We start from the raw sequence: 17,015 nt of genomic DNA, 5'->3' as shown, positions 1-17,015 counted from the left end.
AGTGCTGAGGGAGTGCCGCACTTTCAAATGGTCTGTGCTGAGGGAGCGCCGCACTGTCAGAGGGTCAGTGCTGAGGGAGTGCCGCACTTTCAAACGGTCTGTGCTGAGGGAGCGCCGCACTGTCAGAGGGTCAGTGCTGAGGGAGTGCCGCACTTTCAAACGGTCTGTGCTGAGGGAGCGCCGCACTGTCGGAGGGTACTGTCTGTTTAGCCTGTGCAGCTTGCTGTCCCATGCGGTTTGTCAGGGCTGATGTTTCACTGTGATGCCTTTTCTCTGCCCAATGTTTGCATATCCTTGGATGTTGTCAGCATCAATAAATCACCCTGTCTGTCCTGAACACATTCATGCACAGTCCCTGTACTTCACCACCCTTACTGTAACGATACAAGGTGCTGGGGAGATCACACCAGGAGTACTGTGAACAGTTCCGGTTTCCTTATTTAAGGAAAGATATGATTTCATTGGAGGCAGTTCCCAGAAGGTTACCCGGGATGATCCCGGATCGGAGAGATTGTCTCATGAGTAAAAGTGAAACCGGTTTGGACTCTACTCCCTGGGATTCGACGAATGGGGCATGATCTCATTGAAACATATCAGATTCTCAGGGTCAATGCTGAGAGGATGGTTCCCTCATGGGAAGGTCTAGGACCAGGGGGCACAGTCTCAGAATACATTTATCACTGAGATGAGAAGGAGTTTCTTCTCTGGGGGCTGAGAGCCTTTGGAACCCCATGCCACTGAGAGCTGTGGGGACCAGAGTCATAGACTAGACTGCCTATGGTACAGAAAGAGGCCATTCGGCCCATCAAGTCCTCGCAGACTGTTCAAAGAGGATCCCACCAAGATCCGATCTCCCACCCAATCCACCCTACCCTGCACACTATAGAACGGCCAATCCACCCTAACCCACACATCCCTGGGCACTATGGGACAATTTCCCATGGCCAATCCACCCTAACCTGCACATCCCTGGGCACTATGGGACAATTTCCCACGGCCAATCTACCCTAACCTGCACATCCCTGGGCACGATGGGACAATTTCCCATGGCCAATCCACCCTAACCTGCACATCCCTGGGCACTATGGGACAATTTCCCACGGCCAATCCGCCCTACGTGCACATCTTTGGACTGTGGGAGGAAACTGGAGCACTGGGCGGAAACCCACGCAGACACGGGGAGTTTGTGCAAACACCACACAGTCAGTCACCCGAGGCCGGAATTGAACCCGGGTCCCTGTGCTGGGAGGCAGCAGTACTAACCACTGAGACACCGTGCCACTCATTGAGTCTTTATGTCTATTTAAGGCCGAGTTACTAGATTCTTGATCAATCAGGGAATTAAAGGCAGGAATGATGGGAAAAGGGCAGGATAGTGAACGTGAGGAATGTTGGATCAGCATGACCCTGTTGAAAGGCAGAGTCATGGATTTACAAAGCCTCCAATAATTTAGACAGCAGGAGGGAGGGTCTGACACTGTCAGCCAACGGTATGCTCCCAGTTCCAATGTTGGCATGAATTCCAATCGATCCACCATCAGTGAAACCGTCCCCTCATGCTGCCAGGGCCTGCTGGGTTCAGGACGGCACTGACATGCTCCTTCTACACCATCCACACTGGCACACCAGCAGGAGGGATCTACTGGCTCTGGAAAGGTTCAAAAGGGACTTGCATTTCTCTGGTACTTCTGACCAGTCCAGGATTCCCCTCAGAATCTCACAGTCAGAAAGAAACCTGTGGAGGGCCCCTCGATGTTGCAATTGAATTAGCAGCCAATTGTACTACCAGCCACATCCCAACAGCAGCAATGGGATCATCAGCAGTGGGCGTGTTGGGCGTGATGAATATTAACACCACCACAGTGAGGAGAAGGCTTCCCACCTCCTTCAACTCAGCAGCCATGGGTCTCGTGAGCCCCAGAGTGCCTGGGGAGATGAGATCCTGGTTTAATCTGAAAGCTACCCCCTCCTGGCAGCTCAATTGTACATCATGCAGCTACAGGAGTCTGAGAGAGAGAGAAAGAGAGGGGTGAGAGAGACGTCCTCAGATACAGGAGTGTTTGAGAGAGAGAAGGGGTGAGAGAGATCTCCCCAGATACAGGAGTGTGAGAGAGGGGGTGAGAGAGACCTCCCCAGATACAGGAGTGTGAGAGAGACCTCCTCATATACAGGAGTGTGAGAGAGAGGGGGTGAGAGAGACCTCCCCAGATACAAGAGTATGAGAGAGAGGGGGGTTTAGAAAGACGTCCCCAGATATGGGAGTGTGTGTGATGGGGGGGGAGTGAGAGAGACCTCCCAGATACAGGTGTGTGTGTGTGTGAGAGAGAGGGGGGGGGGGTGAGAGAGACCTCCCAGATACAGGAGTTTAGGAAGACAGTTAGAGCGACCTGCTGAGATGCAGGAGTGTGAGGAAGATAGTTGAGGGACTGTTTCTGGGATCTGGGGGACATGTAAGTTTTAAATTACCTCATGAGTTGTCAAATTGCCAGAAGCTGCGTGTGGGGAGCTGGGGGTTGGATTTCTCTGCAGAACACAAGAAACAACAATGAATTTCCCAGCATCTGCACTGAACCTTGGCAGGTCGTAATTTTCATCAACAGCTGATGTTGTGTTTGATTAAAAAGTGAGAACTGCATAATAATAGGGTAGGTGAGTATGACAAGACCAAGTCTTCCAATCACCACTCACCCTGTCACAGCAGGAGGAATGAGAACACTTTGTTTCCTCTGGTTCTCTTGAATAATTGAGTGAACAGCTTTAGAAAGATGATATAAAAATATACAAGGGAACACAGCCATTGTTTTCTCTTAAAGGAGCCTGCCTTATCCATCAGCTCCTTGTGAGCAGATTTCACACATTTCTGCTCGATGCCATTTCAATATCAGCTCTCTGTGACAGCAAGGTGGGATCCAGAGACTGGACACCTGAATCTCTGTGTTTATGTGTGTGTGTTTGTGTGTATGTCTGTGTGTGTCTATGTGTGCGTGTGTGTCTGTGTATGTGTGTCTATTTGTGTATGTCTGAGCGTGTGCGTGTGTGTGCCTGTGTGTATGTTTTAGAGTTTATGTGAGTGAGAGTGCTTGTGTGTGTATGTGTTGGTGTATTTGTGTGTCTATGTGTGTGTATGTGTCTGTGTGAGTGAGTGTGAGAGTCTGTGAAAGTCTCGCTGTGTGTGTATCTGAGTGTGAGAGTGTGTGTCTCCCTGTGTGTGTATCTGTGTGTGAATGAGTGAGTGTGAGAGTCTGAGTGTCTCCCTGTGTGTGTGTGTATCTGTGTGTGAGTGAGCGAGTGTGAGAGTCTGTGAGTGTCTCCCTGTGTGTGTGTATCTGTGTGAGTGAGTGTATGAGAGTCTGTGTCTCTTCCTGTGTGTGTATCTGTGTGAGTGAGTGAGTGTGAGAGTCTGTGAGTACCTCCCTGTGTGTGTATCTGTGTGTGTGTGAGAGAGTCTGAGTGTCTCCCTGTGTGTGTGTATCTGTGTGTGTGAGTGAATATGAGAGTCTGTGAGTGTCTCCTTGTGGGTGGGTGTATCTGTGAGTGTGAGAGTCTGTGAGTGTCTCCCTGTGTGTGTATCTGTGTGTGAGTGAGTGTGAGAGTCTGTGTTTCTCCCTGTGTGTGTGTATCTGTGTGTGAGTGAGTGTGAGAGTCTGTGTGTCTCCCTGTGTGTGTATCTGTGTAAGTGAGTGAGTGTGAGAGTCTGTGTGTCTCCCTATGTGTGTGTATCTGTGTGTGTGAGTGAATATGAGAGTCTGTGAGTGTCTCCTTGTGTGTGGGTGTATCTGTGAGTGTGAGAGTCTGTGAGTGTCTATCTGTGTGAGTGAGTGAGAGTCTGTGTGTTTCCCTGTGTGTGTGTATCTGTGTAAGTGAGTGAGTGTGAGTGTCTCCCTGTGTGTGTGTATCTGTGTGTGAGTGAGTGTGAGAGTCTGTGTCTCTCCCTGTGTGTGTGTATTTGTATGAGTGAGTGTGAGAGTCTGTGTGTCTCCCTGTGTGTGTGTATCTGTGTGAGTGAGTGTGAGAGTCTGTGTGTCTCCCTGTGTGTGTGTATCTGTGTGAGTGAGTGTGAGAGTCTGTGAGTGTCTCCCTATGTGTGTGTATCTGTGTGAGTGAGTGAGTGAGAGTCTGTGAGTGACTCTCTGTGTGTGTATATCTGTGTGTGAGTGAGTGTGAGAGTCTGTGTGTCTCCATGTGTGTGTGTATCTGTGTGTGTGAGTGAGTGAGTCTGTGTCTCCCTGTGTGTGAGTGTGAGAATCTGTGAGTGTCTCCCTGTGTGTGTGTATCTGCGTGTGAGTGAGTGAGTCTGTGTGTCTCCCTGTGTTTGTGAGTGTGAGAGTCTGTGAGTGTCTCCCTGTGTGTGTGTATCTGTGTGTGTGAGTGAATATGAGAGCCTGTGTGTATCTGTGTGTGAGTGTGAGAGTCTGTGTGTCTCCCTGTGTGTGTGTATCTGTGTGTGTGAGTGAATATGAGAGCCTGTGTGTATCTGCGTGTGTGTGTGTGAGAATCTGTGTGTCTCCCTGTGTGTGTGTATCTGTGTGTGAGTGAGTGTGAGAGTCTGTGTCTCCCTGTGTGTGTGTGTGTGTGTATCTGTTTGTGAGTGAGTGTGAGAGTCTGTGTGTCTCCCTGTGTGTGTGCATCTGTGTGTGAGTGAGTGTGAGAGTCCGTGTGTCTCCCTGTGTGTGTGTATCTGAGTGAGTGAGTGTGAGAGTCTGTGTGTCTCCCTGTGTGTGTTTATTTGTGTGAGTGAGTGTGAGAGTCTGTGTGTCTCCCTGTGTGTGTGTATTTGTGTGTGAGTGTGAGAGTCTGTGAGTGTCTCCCTGTGTGTGTGTATCTGTGTGTGAGTGAGTGTGAGAATCTGTGAGTGTCTCCCAGTGTGTGAATGAGTGAGTCTGTGTGTCTCCCTGTGTGTGAATGAGTGTGAGAATCTGTGAGTGTCTGCCTGTGTGTGTGTATCTGTGTGAGTCTGTGTGTCTCCCTGTGTGTGTGTGTGTGTGTGAGAGCCTGTGAGTGTTGTCCCTGTGTGTGTGTATCTGTGTGTGAGTGAGTGTCAGAGTCTGTGTGTCTCCCTGTGTGTGTGTATCTGTGTGTGAGTGAGTGTGAGAATCTGTGAGTGTCTCCCAGTGTGTGAATGAGTGAGTCTGTGTGTCTCCCTGTGTGTGAATGAGTGTGAGAATCTGTGAGTGTCTCCCTGTGTGTGTGTATCTGTGTTAGTCTGTGTGTCTCCCTGTGTGTGTGTGTGTGTGTGTGTGTGAGAGCCTGTGAGTGTTGTCCCTGTGTGTGTGTATCTGTGTATGAGTGAGTGTCAGAGTCTGTGAGTGTCTCCCTGTGTGTGTGTGTATCTGTGTGAGTGAGTGAGTGAGTGTGAGAGTCTGTGAGTGTCTCCCTGTGTGTGTGTATCTGTGTGTGAGTGAGTGTGAGAATCTGTGTCTCTCCCTGTGTGTGTGTATCTGTGTGTGAATGAGTGTGAGAGTCTGTGTGTTTCCCTGTGTGTGTGTATCTGTTTGTGAGCGAGTGTGAGAGTCTGTGTGTCTCCCTGTGTGTGTATTTGTGTGTGAGTGAGTGTGAGAGTCTGTGTGTTTCCCTGTGTGTGTGTATCTGTGTGAGTGAGTGTGAGAGTCTGTGTGTCTCCCTGTGTGTGTGTATCTGTGTAAGTGAGTGAGTGTGAGAGTCTGTGAGTGTCTCCCTGTGTGTGTATCTGTGTGTGTGAGTGTGAGAGTCTGTGAGTGTCTCCCTGTGTGTGTGTATCTGTGTGAATGAGTGTGAGAATCTGTGAGTGTCTCCCTGTGTGTGTGTATCTGCGTGAGTCTGTGTGTCTCCCTGTGTGTGTGTGTGTGTGAGAGCCTGTGAGTGTTGTCCCTGTGTGTGTGTATCTGTGTGTGAGTGAGTGTCAGAGTCTGTGTGTCTCCCTGTGTGTGTGTATGTGTGTGAGTGAGTGTGAGAATCTGTGAGTGTCTCCCAGTGTGTGAATGAGTGAGTCTGTGTGTCTCCCTGTGTGTGAATGAGTGTGAGAATCTGTGAGTGTCTCCCTGTGTGTGTGTATCTGTGTGTCTCCCTGTGTGTGTGTGTGTGTGTGTGTGAGAGCCTGTGAGTGTTGTCCCTGTGTGTGTGTATCTGTGTGTGAGTGAGTGTCAGAGTCTGTGTGTCTCCCTGTGTGTGTGTATCTGTGTAAGTGAGTGAGTGTGAGAGTCTGTGAGTGTCTCCCTGTGTGTGTGTGTATCTGTGTGAGTGAGTGAGTGAGTGTGAGTCTGTGAGTGTCTCCGTGTGTGTGTATCTGTGTGTGAGTGAGTGTGAGAATCTGTGTCTCTCCCTGTGTGTGTGTATCTGTGTGTGAATGAGTGTGAGAGTCTGTGTGTCTCCCTGTGTGTGTGTATCTGTGTGTGAGTGAGTGTGAGAGTCTGTGAGTGTCTCCCTGTGTGTCTGTATCTGTGTGTGTGTGAGTGAATATGAGAGTCTGTGAGTGTCTCCTTGTGTGTGTGTATCTGTGAGTGTGAGAGTCTGTGAGTATCTCCCTGTGTGTGTGTATCTGTGTGTGTGTGAGTCTGAGTATCTCCCTGTGTGTGTGTATCTGTGTGTGAGAGAGAGTCTGAGTGTCTCCCTGTGTGTGTGTATCTGTGTGTGTGAGTGAATATGAGAGTCTCTGAGTGTCTCCTTGTGTGTGAGTGTATTTGTGAGTGTGAGAGTCTGTGTGTGTGTATCTGTGTGTGAGTGAGTGTGAGATTCTGTGTGTCTCCCTGTGTGTGTGTATCTGTGTGTGAGAGAGAGTCTGAGTGTCTCCCTGTGTGTGTGTATCTGTGTGTGTGAGTGAATATGAGAGTCTGTGAGTGTCTCCTTGTGTGTGTGTATCTGTGAGTGTGAGAGTGTGTGTGTGTGTATCTGTGTGTGAGTGAGTGTGAGAGTCTGTGTGTTCCCCTGTGTGTGTGTATCTGTGTGTGAGTGAGTGTGGGATTCTGTGTGTCTCCCTGTGTGTGTATCTGTGTAAGTGAGTGAGTGTGAGAGTCTGTGTGTCTCCCTATGTGTGTGTATCTGTGTGTGTGAGTGAATATGAGAGTCTGTGAGTGTCTCCTTGTGTGTGAGTGTATCTGTGAGTGTGAGAGTCTGTGAGTGTCTATCTGTGTGTGAGTGAGTGAGAGTCTGTGTGTTTCCCTGTGTGTGTGTATCTGTGTAAGTGAGTGAGTGTGAGAGTCTGTGTGTCTCCCTGTGTGTGTGTATTTGTGTGAGTGAGCATGAGAGTCTGTGAGTGTCTCCCTATGTGTGTGTATCTGTGTGAGTGAGTGAGTGAGAGTCTGTGAGTGACTCCCTGTGTGTGTATATCTGTGTGTGAGTGAGTGTGAGAGTCTGTGTGTCTCCCTGTGTGTGTGTATTTGTGTGAGTGAGTGTGAGAGTCTGTGTGTCTCCATTTATGTGTGTATCTGTGTGTGTGAGTGAGTGAGTCTGTGTGTCTCCCTGTGTGTGAGTGTGAGAATCTGTGAGTGTCTCCCTGTGTGTGTGTATCTGCGTGTGAGTGAGTGAGTCTGTGTGTCTCCCTGTGTTTGTGAGTGTGAGAGTCTGTGTGTCTCCCTGTGTGTGTGTATTTGTGCGAGTGAGCATGAGAGTCTGTGTGTTCCCCTGTGTGTGTGTATCTGTGTGAGTGAGTGAGTGAGAGTCTGTGAGTGACTCCCTGTGTGTGTATCTGTGTGTGTGAGTGAATATGAGAGCCTGTGTGTATCTGTGTGTGAGTGTGAGAGTCTCTGTGTCTCCCTGTGTGTGTGTATCTGTGTGTGTGAGTGAATATGAGAGCCTGTGTGTATCTGCGTGTGTGTGTGTGAGAATCTGTGTCTCCCTGTGTGTGTGTATTTGTGTGAGTGAGCATGAGAGTCTGTGAGTGTCTCCCTATGTGTGTGTATCTGTGTGAGTGAGTGAGTGAGAGTCTGTGAGTGACTCTCTGTGTGTGTATATCTGTGTGTGAGTGAGTGTGAGAGTCTGTGTGTCTCCATGTGTGTGTATCTGTGTGTGTGAGTGAGTGAGTCTGTGTGTCTCCCTGTGTGTGAGTGTGAGAATCTGTGAGTGTCTCCCTGTGTGTGTGTATCTGCGTGTGAGTGAGTGAGTCTGTGTGTCTCCCTGTGTGTGAGTGTGAGAATCTGTGAGTGTCTCCCTGTGTGTGTGTATCTGTGTTTGTGAGTGAATATGAGAGCCTGTGTGTATCTGTGTGTGAGTGTGAGAGTCTGTGTGTCTCCCTGTGTGTGTGTATCTGTGTGTGTGTGAATATGAGAGCCTGTGTGTATCTGCGTGTGTGTGTGTGAGAATCTGTGTGTCTCCCTGTGTGTGTGTATCTGTGTGTGAGTGAGTGTGAGAGTCTGTGTCTCCCTGTGTGTGTGTGTATCTGTGTGTGAGTGAGTGTGAGAGTCTGTGTGTCTCCCTGTGTGTGTGCATCTGTGTGTGAGTGAGTGTGAGAGTCTGTGTGTCTCCCTGTGTGTGTGTATCTGTGTGAGTGAGTGTGAGAGTCTGTGTGTCTCCCTGTGTGTTTATTTGTGTGTGAGTGTGAGAGTCTGTGTGTCTCCCTGTGTGTGTGTATTTGTGTGTGAGTGTGAGAGTCTGTGAGTGTCTCCCTGTGTGTGTGTATCTGTGTGTGAGTGAGTGTGAGAATCTGTGAGTGTCTCCCAGTGTGTGAATGAGTGAGTCTGTGTGTCTCCCTGTGTGTGAATGAGTGTGACAATCTGAGTGTCTCCCTGTGTGTGTGTATCTGTGTGAGTGAGTGTGAGAGTTTGTGTGTCTCCCTGTGTGTGTATCTGTGTGAGTGAGTGTGAGAGTCTGTATGTCTCCCTGTGTGTGTGTATCTGTGTGAGTGAGTGTGAGAGTCTGTGTGTCTCCCTGTGTGTGTGTATCTGTGTGTGAGTGTGAGAGTCTGTGTGTCTCCCTGTGTGTGTGTATCTGTGTGAGTGAGTGTGAGAGTCTGTGTGTCTCCCTGTGTGTGTGTATCTGTGTGAGTGAGTGTGAGAGTCTGTGTGTCTCCCTGTGTGTGTGTATCTGTGTGAGTGAGTGTGAGAGTCTGTGTGTCTCCCTGTGTGTGTTTATGAGAATGTGTCTGTGAATGTGTGTGAGAGTGTGCTTCTGTGTGAGTGTGTGTATGAGAGGGCTGTTTGCTTGAGTATGAGTGTGTATGTGACAGAGTATCTATCTCCTGTAAACACAAGGTCATCCAAAGCCCCTACCCCTGTGTTTCCACTTGCTGTGAATATCGGAGCAGGAACAGGCCATTCAGCCCTTCTCGCCTGTTCTGCCATTCAATAAGATCATCGTCGATCTGGTCTAACTCCATTAACCTGCCTTGGGCCCATATCGCTTAATATCCTTGTTTAGCAAGCATGTATTGATCTCTGATTTAAAATTAATAACGGATCCAGCATCCATTGCAGTTTGTGAACGAGAGTTCCAAACCTCTGCCATCGTTTGTGTGTGCAGAAAGGCTTCCTAACATCTCTCCTGAATGGTCTGGCCCTAATGCACAGACTATGCCTCTTGTTCAAGAACCCCCTATCAGTGGAAATAGTTTATCTTTATCCACCCCGTCTTTTCCTGTGAATATCTTGAAGGCTAAATTCAAGAGAAAATGGGGCCTTGTTTGTATCATCTCTCCCCATAAACTAATCCCCTGAGATCCAGGTATCATTTGCTGCTTTTTCACATTGGCTCCTATCCAAAAATGTGTCCCACTTAAAATCCTCCATGATTACATTCACAAGTGGATGTGACATCAGTCGAGGGACAGATGTTGGCATTGGGGAAAACTCTCAATAGCAAAAGTACTGCGGGTGCTGGAGATCTGAAATGAAAAAAATACATTCACAGAAAGTGCTGGATGAACTCAGCAGATTCGACGGCATCTGTGAGAAAGAAACAGAGTTAATGATTCCAATCGGCTCTGAGTGAAAGAGGGCGAGATAATGTTCTTAAGTTGTTGACGGAGGGAGATGAGGAAAACATGGTGATGGTGCTCCAGAGCAAAAGGCAATGGGAGTGCTAATAGTAATAGAGGAGAGATATAGATGTGAAATAGGTGTTAAAAGCAGGATGTGGGTCAGCTGTGCTCAACTTTCGCCCACTCCAGATTCTTTGTTGTACTGTGCCAGAGCAAAGTTATCTTGCAGTCACGTGAGAACAGGAAATTCAGCTCCACAGAATAACCAGATATCATAAACTTCCCATTCCTCTTGATTGCTGACTTGTCCCTCTCTCTGTCTGTCTGTCTGTCTGACCATCACCAACAAATAGTTGGATGATTCTGGGAGGTGAGCCTTCATTCTTTCTGTGGGATGTTGATTTCCTCACTGTCCCTGAACTGTGTGATGTACCTGGGCATTTTCAGAGGGGATTGAAACCTGAACCACACTGCTGTGGGTCTGGAATCACGTCCAGGCCAGACCGGATAAAGGAGCCAGAATTCCTGACCTGAGGATCATCAGTGAAGCAAAATAGTTCTGTGGTTCCGATCTCTGGGACTAGCTTTCAATCCCAGATGTTATGAATTGCATTTATGTTCTGCTGAGGTCTTGTGGACGGCATTTGAATCTGTGTTGCCTGTTCTGAAGAAGGGCCACTGGACCTGAGACCTTAACTGTGTGCTTTCTGTGTCGGTACATGCTGCTAGAGCTGCTGAGTTTCTCCAGCAATCTCTTGCTGTGTTGGCAGAGTATCTGCCGGACTATGCGGCTGGTGATATTGCTACAGCACCACTGTCCCCCGAGAGCTCTCCAGTCTGAAGCTTCGTGTCCATGATGGTGCTGATTTTCCCTGAGAGAGGTTCATCTCTGACGTGATGTCTCTGATCTCTTTCCTCAGGCTAACTCACCCCCAGTGATCGTGAACACAGAGAACCTGGAGGCACCCCCTTACGTAAGTCCACTTGGTCAGACCAATGCCGGAATGTCTGGGTCTTGCTATGTTTGAACACATGCATGTTAGTGCAGGAATCCTATCCCAGCATGCTCACTTCAGGAGGGGACAGTTCCTAATCCCAGTGCTGAGGTCACAGACCGTTTGATTGGTCACCGATTGGCACAGGATTGGAATCGAGGTTCGCTCCAGAAAGAAACCTCAGCATAGCTGACCCTCCCAGAGCAGTGTCACCGAGTTGGCCAAATGGAGAAATAGAGACATGTTCGCTGTGACCAGGCCCAGTGGGACTGCAGTTTGATAATCCTCACCATGGTGTTCACATCTCTCTGGGCTTTCAACACCTCCCTATCTCTGTAACCCCCTCCAGCCCCGACACCCCCTCCCTATCTCTGTAACCCCCTCCAGCCCCGACACACCCTCCCTATCTCTGTAACCCCCTCCAGCCCCGACACACCCTCCCTATCTCTGTAACCCCCTCCAGTCCCTACACCCTCCCTGTCTCTATAACCCCGTCCAGCCCCTAAACCTCCTCCCTATCTCAGTTTCCCCCTCCATCCCCTACACACCCTCCCTATCTTTGTAACCCTCTCCCCATCTCTATAACCGCCTCCCTAGCTCTGTAACCCCCTCCATCCACTACACCCCTTCCCTATCTATGTAACTCCCTCCAGCCCCTACACCCCCTCCCTATCTCTGTAACACCCTCCAGCCCCGACACCCCCTCCCTATCACTGTAACCCCCTCCAGCCCCTACACCCCGTCCCTATCACTGTAACCCCCTCCAGCCCCTACACCCCCTCCCTATCTCTGTAACACCCTCCAGCCTCTACACCCCCTCCCTATCTCTGTAACCCCCTCCAGCACCTACACCCCCTCCCTATCTCTGTAACCCCCTCCAGCCCCTATACCCCCTCCCTATCCCTGTAAACCCAGCCAGCCCCTACACCCCCTCCCTATCTCTGTAATCCCTTCCAGCCCCTACACCCCCTCCCTATCTCTGTAACCCCCTCCATCCCCAACACCCCCTCCCTATCTTTGTAACCCCCTCCAGCCCCTACACCCCCTCCCTATCTCTGTAATCCCCTCCAGCCCTTAAACCCCCTTCCTATCTCTGCAACCCCCTCTAACCCCTATACCCCCTCCCTATCTCTATAAACCCCTCCCTATCTCTGTAACCTCCTCCAGCCCCTACACCCCCTCCCTATCTCTGTAGCCCCCTTCTGCCCCTACAACCCCTCCCTATCTCTGTAACCCCCTCCAGCAACCTACACCCCTCCCAACCTCTATAACCCCTTCCAGCTCCGACACCACCTCCCTATCTCTGTAATTCCCTCCAGCCCCTTCACCCCCTCCCTATCTCTATAATCCCCTCCAGCCCCTACACCCCCTCCTTATCTCTGTAATTCACTCCAGTCCCTACACCCCTCCCTATCTCTGTAATCCCCTCCATCCCTGACACCCCCTCCCTATCTCTGTAACCCCCTCCAGCCCCCACACCCCCTCCCTATCTCTATAACCCCCTCCAGCCCCTACACCCCTCCCTATCTCTGTAACTCCCTCCATCCCCGACACCCCCTCCCTATTTCTATAACCCCCTCCATCCCTGACACCCCCTCCCTATCTCTATAACCCCTTCCAGCCCCTACACCCCCTCCCTATCTGTGTAACCCACTCCAGCCCCTACACCCCCTCCCTATCTCTGTAACCCCCTCCAGCCCCTACACCCCCTCCCTATCTCTATAACCCCCTCCAGCCCCTACATCTCTCCCTATCTCTATAACCCCCTCCATCTCCTCCCTATCTCTGTCACCCCCTCCAGCCCCTACACCTCCTCCCTATCTCTATAACCCCCTCCATCCCCGACACCCCCTCCCTATCTCTGTAACCCCCTCCAGCCCCTACACCCCCTCCCTATCTCTGTAACCCTCTCCACCCCCTCTGGCTGCTGCTTTGAGCTGCGATTTTGGAGGTCCATTCCTTTTGGCCAAGTGTCCTATTCCCACCTGCTCCAGCAGCCTGGGTGTGGGTGATATGGTTGAGATATTGTCGGGTTAAAGATGGAACGAGATGCCCTTTTTCTGTTGGTGGTGTTTGTGTTCGATATCGCTCCGGGCTCTGTGGAAGAGGAGCTCTCTAGCCTCTCCTTGGGTACAGCCGAGAGCTCGGAAAGATGAGTGTGACGCAGTCTGTTTCTATCTGACAGATCAATGGAACCGATGGAGAGATTGAATATGAAGAAATTACTCTGGAGCGAGTAAGTAACTGAGTGCCCTTCCAGCATTCCCTCACTGCCCCACTGCCATCAGAAACTGAGATCCACTCCCCACACAACACTCTCGCACTCGGATTCCTACACCCAGCTCAGTCTCACACTCCCTCCCTCTCACACTCACATCACTCTCACACTCACTTCATTCTCACACTCCCTCCCTCTCACACTCACATCACTCTCACACTCACTTCACTCTCACACTCACTTCACTTTATCATCACTCTTACACTCACTTCACTCACACTCACTTCACTCTCACACTCACATCACTCTCACACTCCCTCCCTCTCACACTCACATCACTCTCACACTCACTTCACTCTCACACTCCCTCCCTCTCACACTCACATCACTCTCACACTCACATCACTCTCACACTCACATCACTCTCACACTCACTTCACTCTCACATTCACTTCACTCTCACACTCACATCACTCTTACATCACTCTTACACTCACACTCACTTCACTCTCACATTCACTTCACTCACACTCATCACTCTCACTCACTTCACTCTCACACTCATATCACTCTCACACTCACTTCACTCTCACACACTTCACTCACATTCACTTCACTCTTAAACTCACTTCACTCTCACACTCACTTCACTCTCACATTCACTTCACTCTTACAATCACTTCACTCACAATCACTTCACTCACATTCACATCACTCTCACTCACTTCACTCTCAAACTCACATCACTCACATCATTCTCACACTCACTTCACTCTCACACTCACATCATTCTCACACTCACTTCACTCTCACACTCACTTCACTCTCACACTAACTTCACTCTCACATTCACTTCACTCTTAGATTCACTTCACTCTCACACTCACTTCACTCTCACATTCACTTCACTCTCACACTCACATCACTCTCACACTCACTTCACTCTCACACTCACATCACTTCCACATCACTCTTACACTCACTTCACTCTCACACTCACACTCATTTCATTCTCACACTCACTTCACTCACACTCACATCACTCTCACATCACTCTTACACTCACTTCACTCTCACACTCACTTCACTCACACTCACATCACTCTCACACTCACATCACTCTTACACTTACTTCACTCTCACCCTCACACTCACATCACTCTCACACTCACATCACTCTCACACTCCCTCACTCTCACACTCACTTCACTCTCACACTCACATCACTCTTACACTCACTTCACTCTCACTCTCACATGACTCTCGCACTCACTTCACCCTCACACTCACCTCACTCTCACACTCCCTCACTCTCACTTCACTCTCACACTCATTTCATTCTCACAGTCACTTCACTCACACTCACTTCACTCACACTCACATCACTCTCACATCACTCTTACACTCATTTCACTCTCACACTCACTTCACTCTCACACTCACATCACTCTCACACTCACATCACTCTTACACTTACTTCACTCTCACCCTCACACTCACATCACACTCACACTCACTTCACTCTCACTCTCACATGACTCTCGCACTCACTTCACCCTCACACTCACCTCACTCTCACACTCCCTCACTCTCACACTCACTTCACTCTCACACTCACTTCACTCACACTCACTTCACTCACACTCACATCACTCTCACACTCACATCACTCTTACACTCACTTCACTCTCACCCTCACACTCACTTCACTCTCACACTCACATCACTCTCACACTCACATCACTCTTACACTTACTTCACTCTCACCCTCACACTCACATCACACTCACACTCACATCACTCTCACACTCCCTCACTCTCACACTCACTTCACTCTCACATTCACTTCACTCTCACACTCACATCACTCTTACACTCACTTCACTCTCACACTCACACTCACTTCACTCTCACATTCACTTCACTCTCACACTCACATCACTCTTACACTCACTTCACTCTCACACTCACACTCACATCACTCTCACACTCACATCACTCTCACGCTCACTTCACTCACACTCACATCACTCTTACACTCACATCACTCTCACACTCACTTCACTCTCACATCACTCTTACACTCACTTCACTCACACTCACACTCACTTCACTCACACTCACTTCACTCACACTCACATCACTCTCACACTCACTTCACTCTCACACTCACATCACTCTCACATTCACTCACTCACATTCACTTCACTCTCGCACTCACATCACTCACACTCACTTCACTCACACTCACATCACTCTCACACTCACATCACTCTTACACTCACTTCACTCTCACTCTCACATGACTCTCGAACTCACTTCACCCTCACACTCACCTCACTCTCACACACCCTCACTCTCACACTCACTTCACTCTCACACTCACTTCACTCTCACACTCATCACTCTCACACTCACATCACTCTTACACTCACTTCACTCTCACTCTCACATGACTCTCGCACTCACCTCACCCTCACACTCACCTCACTCTCACACTCACTTCACTCTCACACTCACTTCACTCACACTCACTTCACTCTGACATCACTCTTACACTCACTTCACTCACACTCACACTCACTTCACTCACACTCACTTCACTCACTCACATCACTCTCACACTCACTTCACTCTCACACTCACATCACTCTCACACTCACTCACTCACATTCACTTCACTCTCGCACTCACATCACTCACACTCACTTCACTCACACTCACTTCACTCACACTCACATCACTCTTACACTCACTTCACTCTCACCCTCACACTCACTTCACTCTCACACTCACTTCACTCTCACACTCACATCACTCTCACATCACTCTTACACTCACTTCACTCTCACACACACACTTCACTCACACACACATCACTCACACTTCACTCACGCTCACATCACTCTCACACACACATCACTCTCACACTCACTCACTCACATTCACTTCACTCTCGCACTCACATCACTCACACTCACTTCACTCACACTCACTTCACTCACATCACTCTCACACTCACATCACTCTTACACTCACTTCACTCTCACCCTCACACTCACTTCACTCTCACACTCACTTCACTCTCACACTCACATCACTCTCACACTCACTTCTCTCTCACACTCACTTCACTTCACTCTCACACTCACTTCACTCTCACATTCACTTCACTCTCACACTCACATCACTCTCACATCACTCTTACACTCACTTCACTCTCACACACACACTTCACTCACACACATATCACTCACACTTCACTCACGCTCACATCACTCTCACACTCACATCACTCTCACACTCACTTCACTCTCACATTCACTTCACTCTCGCACTCACATCACTCACACTCACTTCACTCACACACACATCACTCACACTTCACTCACGCTCACATCACTCTCACACTCACTTCACTCTCACACTCACACTCACTTCACTCTCACACTCACATCACTCACACTTCACTCACACTCACATCACTCTCACACCCACATCACTCTCACGCTCACTTCACTCACACTCACATCACTCTTACACTCACATCACTCTCACACTCACTTCACTCTCACATCACTCTTACACTCACTTCACTCACACTCACACTCACTTCACTCACACTCACTTCACTCACACTCACTTCACTCACACTCACATCACTCTCACACTCACTTCACTCTCACACTCACATCACTCTCACACTCACTCACTCACATTCACTTCACTCTCGCACTCACATCACTCACACTCACTTCACTCACACTCACATCACTCTCACACTCACATCACTCTTACACTCACTTCACTCTCACTCTCACATGACTCTCGCACTCACTTCACCCTCACACTCACTCACTCTCACACACCCTCACTCTCACTTCACTCTCACACTCACTTCACTCACACTCACTTC

General features: G+C 49.3%; 1 protein-coding gene across 1 annotated transcript in view; it reads left to right on the top strand.

Annotated features, from left to right (window-relative positions):
- LOC122548040 (disks large homolog 1-like) overlaps positions 1-17,015 on the top strand; it is a 501,907-nt gene that overhangs the window by 444,574 nt on the left and 40,318 nt on the right. The window contains exons 6-7 of the mRNA XM_087982835.1: positions 10,807-10,860; positions 13,067-13,117. Of these exons, the coding sequence (XP_087838961.1) occupies positions 10,807-10,860; positions 13,067-13,117 (105 nt within the window). The remainder of the gene's footprint in view (positions 1-10,806; positions 10,861-13,066; positions 13,118-17,015) is intronic.

This window comes from Chiloscyllium plagiosum, unplaced genomic scaffold (assembly GCF_037043375.1).
Source record: "Chiloscyllium plagiosum isolate Xiang-an unplaced genomic scaffold, Cpla_swu_hap1 HiC_scaffold_44, whole genome shotgun sequence".
Classification (NCBI taxonomy): domain Eukaryota; kingdom Metazoa; phylum Chordata; class Chondrichthyes; order Orectolobiformes; family Hemiscylliidae; genus Chiloscyllium; species Chiloscyllium plagiosum.
The sequence above is the reverse complement of the archived record's forward strand: the minus strand, read 5'-3'. Positions and strand labels throughout refer to the sequence as shown.